This window comes from Maylandia zebra, linkage group LG7 (assembly GCF_041146795.1).
Source record: "Maylandia zebra isolate NMK-2024a linkage group LG7, Mzebra_GT3a, whole genome shotgun sequence".
In the NCBI taxonomy this organism is placed as follows: Eukaryota; Metazoa; Chordata; class Actinopteri; order Cichliformes; family Cichlidae; genus Maylandia; species Maylandia zebra.
This window is the reverse complement of record NC_135173.1, coordinates 9,247,733-9,260,089: the sequence shown is the minus strand read 5'-3', so window position 1 is coordinate 9,260,089 and position 12,357 is coordinate 9,247,733. Positions and strand designations below refer to the sequence as shown.

Here is a 12,357-nt window from a genome sequence, read left to right as displayed (position 1 = left end):
AAAGACATTTATTCTTCAGTCTATTAACTTTTGTGGAAATGATATGATGCCAGTTCATAAATGCTTTCCACTTAGAAAAACACGAACAGAAAACTTGAATGTGGTGGAATAATTGTTTACAGCTGAGCACAAAACAAATCTACAGCGATGCGGGGAAAAATACAGACATGAGAAACCCAGCAAATGATAACCAACTTTGGCAAATCGAAAAGAGTAAAGTCAACTTGCACAAATTTGATTAACAATGAGAAACGCTGATGTAACAAGCAGTTAAATTATGTGTATAACCAGCCAAGCATGTGAGATCTGCATAAAATTAAATTATACCAAGACACAGAAAATATATTACTTTGTTTATATAAAGTCACACATTTAGTGTCAAATAAACAACATTTTCATAGGTTTCTTTTTTTTGATTCAACATCATGCAGATGACAAAAGGAACAGAGATTAGAAAACAATCATCGTAGTTCACACATTTCATTATCAAGAGCCCGAACAGGCAAAAACCACCATCGACCTGTGGAGAATGCTGCATTGCCTCAAGTCTTAAATTTAATGAAACTTGTTTTCTTTTCTCCATAACGTCATCGAGTACCAGAGAGAAAAAAGTGAACTACCACTAACATTTGTCTTTTGTCCATGGTAAAAACTGATTACACAAAGTGAGCTGCAGGTTTAAACCGTCCACAAACACATCAGTCCTGTGCTCCAGCAGTACCAGCAGCTTTACCGCTAACAGTGTTTACTATGATTCGTGTTAAAATTGTGCACCTTCTAGTCATATTTTTTATATGTATATATTTTTAAAAAAGAGAAGTGAAGGAATGTTTATTCACACCCAAAACTACACTTTAAACAAAACAGTGTTTCCAGCAAGAAGCAAAACTCAGCAGAAAGTAGTCTTCCTGCCACGCACGACTCCGCTTCAGCGCGAGACAGCCTCTGGAGCCTGCTGTGAAATGTTTAGCTGCATTCTACTTCAGGACTGGTTTGATTTCATTTATTACAGCAAGTGCCTGTCCTATTTGAAAAAAAAAAAAAGAGGCTAAGATTTTGCTAAGAGTCCAGTCCATGATTGCAAAATAACACTTTATTTGCATTTAAGTGGCCGTCAGTCAATATCACTAAGAAAAACCAAAGAGGAGCTGATTGCCCTGCAAAGCGCAATAAAAGCCTGATATAAACTTACACATAAATATTTTATTTTTCACCATCACCATTTGTTCAGCTTTCTGTTAATCACTACCACTTGTCCCAGTTACAGCCCCTGAGGTGATAAATGGGACTTTCCCATCCAGCACCTGAAGTTTTTGGACACAGCTCTACACTCAGCAGCAGCTCATTCAGGATGGAGGCACAAATTCAAGCCCAGCTACAGAACCCACCTTCAATAATCACAGCTCGAGATTTGTTGGGGGTGGGGCCCATCGGGCTTAGTCTGGAAAACGTGGCTGAGATATTCAGCAGCACTAGTCCGAGTCTGAGTCCGAGTTTTCCTCAGGTGGACTGCAGAGAGTTTCTTCCAAAGGTGCCAACGTCCCGTCGGGTTTGACGCCCATCGGTCGAATCACGTGCTGCCTGCGGACACAAAGAAGTAGATATCAGATATGACGTGCTGGATGGATGCTAAAGGAAAGCTGGAAGAACATTTTTCTTTTTAAAAAGGGCTTTTCAATTGCATGCGTCTGCACGTTCTGCATACACAACTCAAGGACCCTCACTCAACAACTCCCTCCCCTCCTTTCATGGACACTCGCCCCTGTCTGGCCATCCTCCCTCCCCTCCTTTGCAGTGGCAGTTTAATTACAGGATCAGTACTCAGCCTAATCTCCTCAAAGCCACGGCTGCCCCTTCACCCTAATCCAATTATACCTGCACCGTGTGTCACCACTCCCTCCGAGATGATTTATCAGAGAATTATCGGTCAAAAGATTTGACAGACTCAAACACAAATGGCCATGTAATTCCTTCTGATTCCTAGAATTAAATATCATTTAATTCTTAAAGGTTAAAGTTCTTTAAAGAGAACCAGAATCTCGTGACTCGGTATCACTGGCTCATTTACAATACAGACCAGCGTGACAAAACAAACAAAAACGTGGCATCATCTCTTCCAATTAGAGAGGGCGAAAAATGTCTTCCTTCCTCCTCGGGAGTGACAGAGGGCTGGGCGGGGGGAGTCTGGCAGGTGTAAGGGGTGGGGGTGCAGAGTATGTGCTAATTGGAGCACCAGTTAAACAGTTAGAGGGGCACATTCTTGCAAGGACCTGACCGATCTCCTTAGAGTCGGCATCAAGGGACCACCTCTCCTTCATTGCAGAGGAAGAGAAGAAAGGGGATGCGGCCTCGGAAAGGAATCTTCCTCTTCTGGGTGCACGTGCCTCATTACAGCTCAACGCCCTCTTTTGGCTCAACAAAGGCGAGGACGGCTTTCTTATGCCTGCGCATTTATCCACCTACGTCTCTTGATCCACGTTCCACCCGAATAGCTTTGTCTAGCTGTGCCTCTGTCTCAGTCCACTCCTTGTCTGACCACCGCCTTGCTTGTCAAATAAAAAGAAGAATAAAGTCAGGACGTGTGTTATTAAAAACCCGAATAAAGGAACAGGGAAACGACAAGTCGACTGTGTGAGCCAATTAGGTGATAATTAAGGAGCGGAGGTAATGATGCCGCTGGTGCGTTGTGGCAGCAGCTCCCCCATTTACACCGGCTGAATGACGCGGCGTGCACAAAGTCCAGTCCTAATTGAAGCTACACCTAAAAGGCAAGAGATTCTTCCAACGATGACTCGGTTGGCAGGGAGCGGGCTCAGTGTTACTTTTGTGCAGGCGCTGTGCAAACTAACGTTGGCCTCTGCGCTCGCTGAGGAAAGGTCAACACAAACACAGCACGACCCTTTGCTCGGGAAACTGTGTATTTATATTTTGAGCAGGCGTGGTAAAAGAAAAAAAATATTTCGACAAGACTTCTGAGGCATCTATCATACTGAATTTTCCATTTTACACAGACTTTTTTTTAAACACATTCATGCATCCAAAGCTAATCTAAAATATGAAAAAGCAAATTCCCAGACAGCAGATTGCTTTATATACTTGCGCTTTGAGGCAGAGCATGAAATGACCTCTAAACCTTTTTCAGTCCATCAGAAACTGCGGTGAAGTCAGAACACACACAGCTGTTTTCGGTCCAAAAACTTTGCAACTGAAAATCCTCTGGTACTTTTCTAAGTGTTGTAAACAGCACATTGTAGATTTTGAAGCATGCCTCACTACTAGTTAGCGAGCTCTCTAGTTTATTACCTTGACAACTTGTCGAACATGTTGGCCAGCTTCTCGGCTTCGTACTCCTTCTGCTCCTCGGTCATCTCTTCGACGGGGTTCGGCATCGGCTCCTCGACGTGACCGGTGATGGGGTTGATGCTGAAAAAAAAGAAATAGATGAGAACGCTGAATGTATAGCTGCAAAGTGAATTCAACTAATGGCAGCTATTTGTTATATCTGGGATTAAATTACTGGAGTTTGTTCCACGAGAATAAAAGGAAATAATTTTTTTTTTTTTAAAAGAGAGAGGGAGGATCAACATCAGCTACTAGACCAGCAGTTTTTGAATCGGTGCAGCACAAATGTAGTACACACAACAGTTAAATATGTGACACCTTATTGTAATCCCAGTGTGGAGGACTCACAAAGGTTTGGCAGATTTGTATTCTTCTGTGTCTGAGTCCTCATCATCAGAGTACTGAGTCTCTCCTCTCCCTCCTCCAAGAAGTCCTCGAGCCGCAAGAAGTCCTGCTGCGTTTCCGTACCCCGTGTACTTCAACAGGTTGTCCACTGCAAGACAACACATTTACTAAAAGGTGGTATTGCTACACATAAATCCTGATGTGTTAAGGTAATTATTCTCATAAACTGCACTCAACCGAAAAGGCCACATTTTTCGTCCCCTTCTTCTCCATTTTAAATCACTCACCGCTTTCTTTGCAGAGGACGAACAGGAACTCTGCAGCTGTCTGCTTCACGCCCATGTCCACATGTGTCATGAGGCGAACCAGCTTGTTTCTGATGGTGGTGCCAATCTCTGGCCTGCTCTTCACATCTTTCAGTGGGGGAAGTACCTTAAAAAAAAAAAAAAAAAAAAAAAAGGATATAAGGCTTAATAGTGCATCAATATTTCTATTTTAACACGCCTCTAAAGCTGAGCCCACAAACCGTGATTACCTGAGCTTTGATATATCTGCGGATCTCCCTGTGGTGTCTGGATCCTTCAGTCAAAAGGCTGAGTACTGGAGTCAAACCCTCTTTGTAATTGGACCCCTGCTTGGAGTGACAGACCACAAAAACTTCACTGTCTCCACAAACTCAGGGGCTGGATAGATATCCTTAACACACAAGCACGCAGCTAATAGAAATAAGATGACGGAGACACTGAATAACAGAGGAGAACCTGAGGGACATGACCTTTATTCAGGCTTTCTTCTCCTTCTAATCATAAATAAAAACAAAAACATCCAGGTGGAGTTAGAACACCTTTATGGATGCTAAACCGTTATTCTCGCGTCATCGTCATCGTGACAGAAGTTGAATTTTACCTTGTCGATTCTTTTCTCCATGAAGTCCAGCAACACCTCGATCGCGTCCATGTTTTTTCCGGCATATTTCTCCTGCCCTCCCTGCACGGGGACGTCAATTAAAACATCCAGATAGGACACGGGCAGGTTGTTCAGCAGGTTCACGGCATGGCTGCAAACAGTTAAAAACATTATATTTTTTTAATTATCCAGAGGTTTTAGGGTATTTGGAGAATAAAATCGAAATACAAAAAGGTTAAAACACTTTTGAAAAGACATACCAGGTTTTGCTCAGGATTCACCACAATTCACAGGTGCAAAGCACACAAAGAAAGTGACATGTTTTCTTCTCACTCATTGGCTGTATTAAATAACAACATCTGGGACAGGTCACTGTAGTTCACTACCAAATGAATGTGTCAGAGTTCGGGAGAATTAAGACGACATGCTCAGCAGAAACCATGAAAATATGTGAGTGCACCCGCATGTCATGGCACTGTTAACCCACAGGACCCCTTCCGTCCTAATCCCCACCAATGAAATCATCACAGTCTAATGATATATAAGTGAAATGCATAGCAATGCAATAGTTCAACCTTTCCTATCATTTGGTACTTTCTAAAGTTCTTTCTTCTTAAACGTGTGAATCTTATGTCACGACTTTCAGATTGGGCTTAAACATTTCCTTTTTGACAAAGCTTCTAGTGAGGGCTGGTCCAGATGAGTATGAACCCTCCGCTAGTTAAATGGGAATAGACCTAGGCAGCCGGAAGCTTCCCATGATGCATTTCATCTTCTCACACCTCTTTGCACTCTGTTTATACACCACTCTGCATTTAATCGTTAGTTATTATATCTCGCTCTCTTCCACAGTCTGTTTTTTGTCCTCTCTTCGTCCCTTCACACCCAACCGGTCACAGCAGATGCCTGCACCTCCCTGAGCCTGGTTCTGCCAACGGTTTCTTCCTGTTAAAAGGAAGTTTTTTCTTCCCACTGTCGCCAAGTGATTGGGGTATTCTCTCTACTATTGTGGCGTCTTTACCTTACAATATAGAGCAGCTGTTGTGATTTGGCACGATATAAATAAAGTTGATTTGAATTGAATTGGAGTAAACTGTCTTTGCCAATTTGTTGAAACTGAATATTGAATATTGTTCAGTGTATCAGGAGCAAGCGATTGGCGAGATTCGTAAGTCGTCTCCAGAAAGGTTATGCTGGTAAAATGGAACAGCAAAAATGATAATTTGGTTGAAGCATCGTTTAGTGATCTTTGTAATCAAGTTTCACTCAAATCTGACCTATACCCAGGAGGAACAGCAATAGACAGATAAAGGAGTTTTTTCCTGTTTGTTTTCTGATACGTTTCTGCTTTCTTCGCATTTGTTGTTATTAATGCTTTCCAGTTTGAGACCAGAAGGAGAGAAAAATCACTAGGAGCTCAAAAAGAGCACATGGAATAAAAATATGACAAATCGTGTCTCTGTCATGTGGTAAGTTTGCATTTTAACATCTATACCTCCTAAACTAGAGATTCACCAGAGATCATCTAAAATACTTTATTTTTCTCAAGTTAGCAATACTTACAATTACTGGTACCCAAAGAGATAAAAGTAGGAATAAAAGAAAAAAAAATAGTAAGAGTAGTTCTGGAAATGAGGTGATCCTTGAGCCGGTTAGTTTAAAAAGACAACAGTTTTATGGCGTAACCAGGGAGCACAGATGTAGGAATTACTGAGTCTGATACCAGAAGTCCGTCAGTCATAAACGCGTAGCACCAAAACACTCTACATTTGAAAATATTTATGTGTTAGTCTGACGATCATCCGACTAACAAACTTTAAAACGCCTGCCAGCTTGGCTTAAAACTAACTCTCTCCTTCGTGCTACCCTTTTCTATTCAAATTAGCTCTGTGTTACACTGCATTCAAATTACAGCTGGGTCGGTCAATGGGTCAACCTCCCACGACTGATTCAGCCACCAATCTGACAGGTCAAGAGGATCATCACTCACTTTTACATGACACTGTTTAAATTTCAGGCTAAGACCACACATTCTTGGCATTCTTGTGTGAAATTACCATGAGAAACACTGCTGTCGCACAATGACAGAAAAAAGCTCATAGATAATATAAAATACAACTACACAGCACTTTGCTATCGACACACGCAAATCTCACAAGGTGATTTTCCTACACAGACACGGCGATGCAGTCTGCTTTTCTATGTAAATCACTTTCAAGTCATGTCTGAGGCTATAACTCATTCACACATGAAAGCTACAGGACACGGATACACAAAGGGACTGAGCCTCTTTGTGTTTAAGAGGTCCAAACAAGTATATTGGTTTAAATCAAATACGAAGGTGCAGTCCGCTACAATAAATTATTAACATATGAAGATCAGCGAGGAACAGATTCCCACCTGTGTGCTTCCTCCGTTTTCTCCTCGGTCTCGGTCTTCAGCATCAGGAGATGACGCAGGATGGCAGCAATGAGCCGGAGCTGGTGATCGTCTTCCTGTCGAGCCGAGCACACAAAAACACCGAGTCCAACCAGGGGTTTTGTTTATGCACAGCAAAGCAGTACGGTAAAAATACCTACGCTACAAGGGCATGAGGCTGGAAGCAAAGGCTAAAACCTTCAGTTAATCAATCATCCGTGCAAGTACGCATCAGTGGTACGGAATAAAGTGGCTATTTTTATTCTAATATTAAAGTAGCTACTGCTATAACTACCGGGATATGCTGCCATTGTGTAACTGAGTAGGAATAAAATAAAAAGGCATGAAGGGGTCACTATGTGTGTCATTTTCATTTGTTTCTCCCTCCTATCAGCACCATCTACCATTTAGCTCCCGCAAGTTTCTTCTTTATTTCCTTAATTAACTTTTATTCACGTCACTAAGTGACAAATTAGGGAGGGCAGTTAAAAGTGCCTAAATATAAATATCAAGATTGACACCAATACATCAAGAAAATAAGTAAGAAATTGCTGTGTTGGTACTTTTGCTGATGATATTTTGAATATGAGAATGGGGTGATTCTCAGCTCAGCGCAGAGCTGCAAGTATCTAGGCTGAAAGTAAAAAACTAGTTTAACAACAAAAAGTAACCTGAGAACTCAGGAGTACGCGAGGAGGAGTTACTGGTCTAATAGTGACAGGAGCAGAGAGGCTGTGGTGAGACTGAGGAAGAGGAAGTTTGGATTTCTAAGAGGAGAGCAGGGCCAAATGGGAATCTTAAAACTAAACGTAGCGTCAGCAGGACTTACACTGCCTCAGGTGCTGCCTTTGCAGTCGCGTTTCTCCTTTGAAATGCCTCCTCAGACAAGACGATCAAGTTTGACAGTGAATCAGATGCAAAAATTATCATACAATAAGTACATCATGAATGAAAAGCATGTGTACCAAGTATCATCCTTTTTTCAAGTCATGTTCATACTGAGTGGCCTGTGTGTGTGTGGGTGGAAGGACTTACTGATTTTGTAATAAAGGAGCAATGAGCCTAACTTCAGACTGGTCTAAACACAGCAGGACAAATTTTCCTTAATGATGGTCAAAGTGGCAGCCTCAAACTTTTTCTGATAGGCTTCACTTTTAAAGCCAATAAGATTTTTATCAGGCGTTAACATCTTTAATATATAATATTATTCCAGCTCAAATTTATTTGAAGGTCAGGGCAAAATCATCAGAAAACATATTGACTTAACATTGCTGTGCAATTTTAGAACTATGGTCTTTAAGGGCCGTTTTAGACTGTGATCATGTAACAATGTTTCATAGCTGTGATCAGTTTTTGGGGAGATTTTTTTACAGAGGCAAACATATTTATCCTTCAGGTTTTTCCACTTCTTCGCATATTCCCTCACATCCATTTTTATAGTTTCGTAGTCTCCTTACAGGAATCTGCTAAACTTTGTGAGTAATTATATTTATGCTATGATTATTATTGCTTATACCGAGTTGATGACCATTATTCTCTCATTGATAATGTCAAAAACTGTGGCAAAAATAAGCTGGGAATGCACAGGAGGATTCGACGGGGCTTAACTGGCCAATAGCACTGGGTTAAAAGGGGTTTCCAGTTACTTCTTAAGTTATGGTATAGATTTCCTGCAAAGGTCTAAATCAGGCATAACGGATGGGCAGCTTGTTTCACACAGTGAATGAACACATTCTCTGTTGTAGTGCTGCACCTGAGATAAATAAGGATTATTCTGACTGAGAATCATGCAAAGCTACCAGAGGAGCTTTGCATAAAAGCCATTCTTACTGATTTTTTTTTTTTTTTTTTTTTACTCAGGCTGAGTTAATGTGGTTACACACTCACAGTAAATCACTGAGAGGAAGAGCGACTTCCTGAGAACCAGCAGTTCATGACAGATGCAATTTGGCTGCTCTTGGGAACAGCATATATGATCTTTGTAGTTCAGATTAAGACTGTAGTGCAATTAGTCACAAACGATTAGCACCGAGTGAGCCTTTACTGTAACATTGTTTTGTATAACCACCGCATACTCACCTCACCACCAGTTTCAGACAGTGTGAGGTTGAACATGGCTTTGAGTGCTTCCATCGCTCGCTCATTATTCTCTGCAGGCATGGACACAGCTTGCGGATCTGGACGGGCAGCTTCATACGGACCAACCCAGCGCACATCCAGCGTGTGCTCCAACACCTCTGTCAGCAGTCTAACAGCATGCCACTCTCTCCTCAAAAGCCCCCTCACGGCAGGTTGGAGGGCAGACAGCAGGAAGAGAAGGCGCAGTGTGAACAGGCCCACCTCATGGGACCACGTACGGGCCGTGGCCAGGCTGGCACACAGACCACGAACCAGCTGCACATCCACGCAGACCTGCTGAGCCGCAGGGCTGTTATATACAACGTTGCAAAGGCACTTTAGGGCCTCCACCACCACCCTCTTGTTCTCCTCTGACAGTGTCTGTTCCTGAGAGCTTTTCTTGTCAGCATCCTGTTCCTCTCCAGCCCGCAGCCTCGCCATCCCTGCCAGGGTCAACATGCCTTCCTTGGTGGCTACAGGAGCCAGGACACGCTTATCTCTGGACATGATGCGGAGGGTCTCCAAGCATGTCTTCTGACAGCTGGGCTGCACCTGTCTCCCGAGGACTGTGAGCACACCGTGGCACAGCTTCTGCAAGGACGCACAGAGACACACACACACCGTCACTATCACACATTTCATGTAATAAGAAGCTGCTGGGCTAGATGGTACTCACACTCCGCAGGGTTTCCTCCTTTGGGTCAAAAGTGAAGGTTTGGGTGTTCTGCAACAGAAAGGATGCTCAGTGTCGACAGCAAACAAGATCGACTCGTGTCAAGCGTGCACTATCACATATTAGAAGCTATGAAACGGATTTAAAGTTGGAAACCTCAGAGAAACATGCAAAGTTTTCACGGATGATGCATGATTAGCATTTTTAGCTCTACTCTTTGCGCTGTAAATAAGGCCATATTGCATACTTTTGCTTCGCTCAATGTGTGTGTTCTTTTTTCTCTGCTAATGCGAAACCAAGTTTCATTTGACGGAGCCAAACATTTCGGCTCAGCAGCCCAGAAAGATGTTCATGTCACCCAGAGCTAGCTGTCTGGCTAGGTGGCTAGCTAACGTTAGCACGGGCGTTTGTTTTGGTTGAAGAAAAACGAGCAAACGCGCGACTCACCTCTACATTATACTGCTGCAAGAGCTTCTCGATGTCCTCTTCGCTGGCAGTTTCAAGCTGAGATAAAATATTATTCAGATCCATGGGGGCTACCTGAAAAGCTCGGAGAGTTACCGGTGAGTGATGTGCAGCCACAGCTAGCTGGATGACAGGCTAACTTGTTTCAGGGCTGCTACTGTCAACAGGGAAACTCCCCTGACTGCCTCCATCAGCTGCAGCAGAGACCTGCTCCCACTTTATCTATTCACATATTCCAGTAAACAGTCCGATGATGGCAAAATGTGTCATAGGGAGAGCCGCAGTTTATCTGGCAGGATACATGACGTGTATTTTGCGTATAAACAAAGACGTGTAGAATGAATGAATCCAACTAACTTTAATAAACATTTAGAAAACTGGAAAAACTAAAAAAAAAACCTAAAAAAAAACCCCGTGAAATTCTTAAATTCATTTGGAATTTGTGAAAACAAATTTTGATCAATCAAAGTGTGTCGGATCTGGAAAAATATCAGTTTACTGACCAATAAACCCCCATAAAACCGGACTCTGTCTCTGACATTTTATTTTCAAGTCATGTTTTCTCCCATCGAAATAATAACGAGGAAAAATTCGTTCTCATTTTGGTCATTTTCGGGTTTTGATATTATTAATTTTATTTAATTTTAGTTTCCAAAGTAGTTTTTCTTGTTTTAGATTAATTTTATTGGTTTTACTGCTCATCAGTGAAACATGTTCATCAGTACCTCATCAGGGTTGCAATCAATTAATTTTTAAAATATTTTTTCAGTTCACAAAGTCATCTCAGTTATTTTATTTTAATTTTAGGTCTAACTGTAACATCAATAGATAGACTGTGGTCATAACGGATAAGTGACAATACCCACATATGATAGCTGGCACTAAAGGGTCTAAAGTGTGCCTTACACCATTACATCGCCAGCTACCCGAAACACTGATCCAAGGCAGGATAGATCCATGCTTTCATGTTGAATACACCAAAGTCTGATGCTACCATCCATATTTTGCTGCAGAAATCAAGACTCATCAGATGAGCCAACATTTTTTTTCAGTCCTCTATCATCCAAATTTTGTGAGCCCATGTCATCTGTAGTCTCAGTTTCCTGTTTGTAGCTTACAGGAGTGGCATCAGTGGTCTTCTGCTGATGTCGCCCCTCGTATGCAGAAGATGCTTTTCTGCATACCCTGATTTAAAAGAGTGTTTATTTGAGTTACTGTTGCTTTCATGTAACTTGAAGCAGTCTGACCTCTGATGCAATCAAAACATTTTCACTCAGAGAACTGCTGATCGTTATTTTCAAACTTTTGGACCATTTTCTCCACACCTAAGAGATGGTTGTGTGGTTTTCCCAGCAGATAATCTGTTTCTGAAATACTCTTACCAGCGCTTTCTGGCACCAACAACCAGGCATTTAACAAGCAGTTGAACAGGCGTACTCAGTAAAGTGCCTGGCAACTGTGTTTGTTTCACTTTTTAAAATTATATTTCATTATTATTATGTGTAGTCTGTGTTGCTTTGAGACTGTGCACCTCAGTTTAAAGCATGCCTTGTCTCCAGCATCGGCTCCATAGACTCAATGTTTTCTCTCCTCATTAGCTGTTTTTTTCTAATTATAATACAGTATTCCCGATTGAGTTTCACACAAACTGTTGGACTGCATAAGAAGTCTAATGTGGTTTATGCAAGGAACTAATTTTCATGTATTTCTAAAAACAAAACGGGATGTGGTTGCTATAATAACTGTGTAAGTGATGCTTTGGTGATATCAAAGATGAAACCTCCTGTGGCAGCACATTTCTCACAGCTGATAGGATCGCAGATCTCAGTCTGAAATTTCCAGCGGATATTGATATTGACACTCAGGTCAGCTGATTAAATCGATGATATATATATATTTATATATTTATATTTGGTGGTTTTTGTTTTTGTGTCTTTAAAGAAGTTTTCTTTATTCAAAGTTTCTTGTTGGGAATCAGATATAACACAGAGGATCTACACCCTAATAAATACAAACTGGACAGGGGTCAGAGGTCAAAGGTTACGGGACTGAAGTGCAATGACCCCAGCACAGCAGGGACATTCAGTCCT

The 12,357-nt window shown here is 41.8% G+C and overlaps 1 protein-coding gene across 2 annotated transcripts; it reads right to left on the bottom strand.

The window, feature by feature from the left end:
* Nucleotides 1–101: 101 nt before the first annotated feature.
* Nucleotides 102–10,525, bottom strand: ric8b (RIC8 guanine nucleotide exchange factor B). Of its 2 annotated transcripts, none has more exons than XM_014407928.3 (10): nt 10,250–10,525; nt 9,806–9,853; nt 9,091–9,720; nt 6,994–7,088; nt 4,594–4,744; nt 4,223–4,321; nt 3,975–4,119; nt 3,691–3,835; nt 3,304–3,423; nt 102–1,581 (listed from the first exon to the last, which is right to left on the bottom strand). In XM_014407928.3, the coding sequence occupies exons 1-10, from the start codon at nt 10,331–10,333 to the stop codon at nt 1,473–1,475; spliced, it is 1,626 nt and encodes a 541-aa protein (XP_014263414.3). In that variant the 5' UTR covers nt 10,334–10,525; the 3' UTR covers nt 102–1,472. The 2 variants fall into 2 exon arrangements, with proteins under 2 accessions (XP_014263414.3, XP_004553452.3); XM_004553395.6 differs by having other exon boundaries at nt 4,223–4,318; nt 10,250–10,523.
* Nucleotides 10,526–12,357: the final 1,832 nt, after the last annotated feature.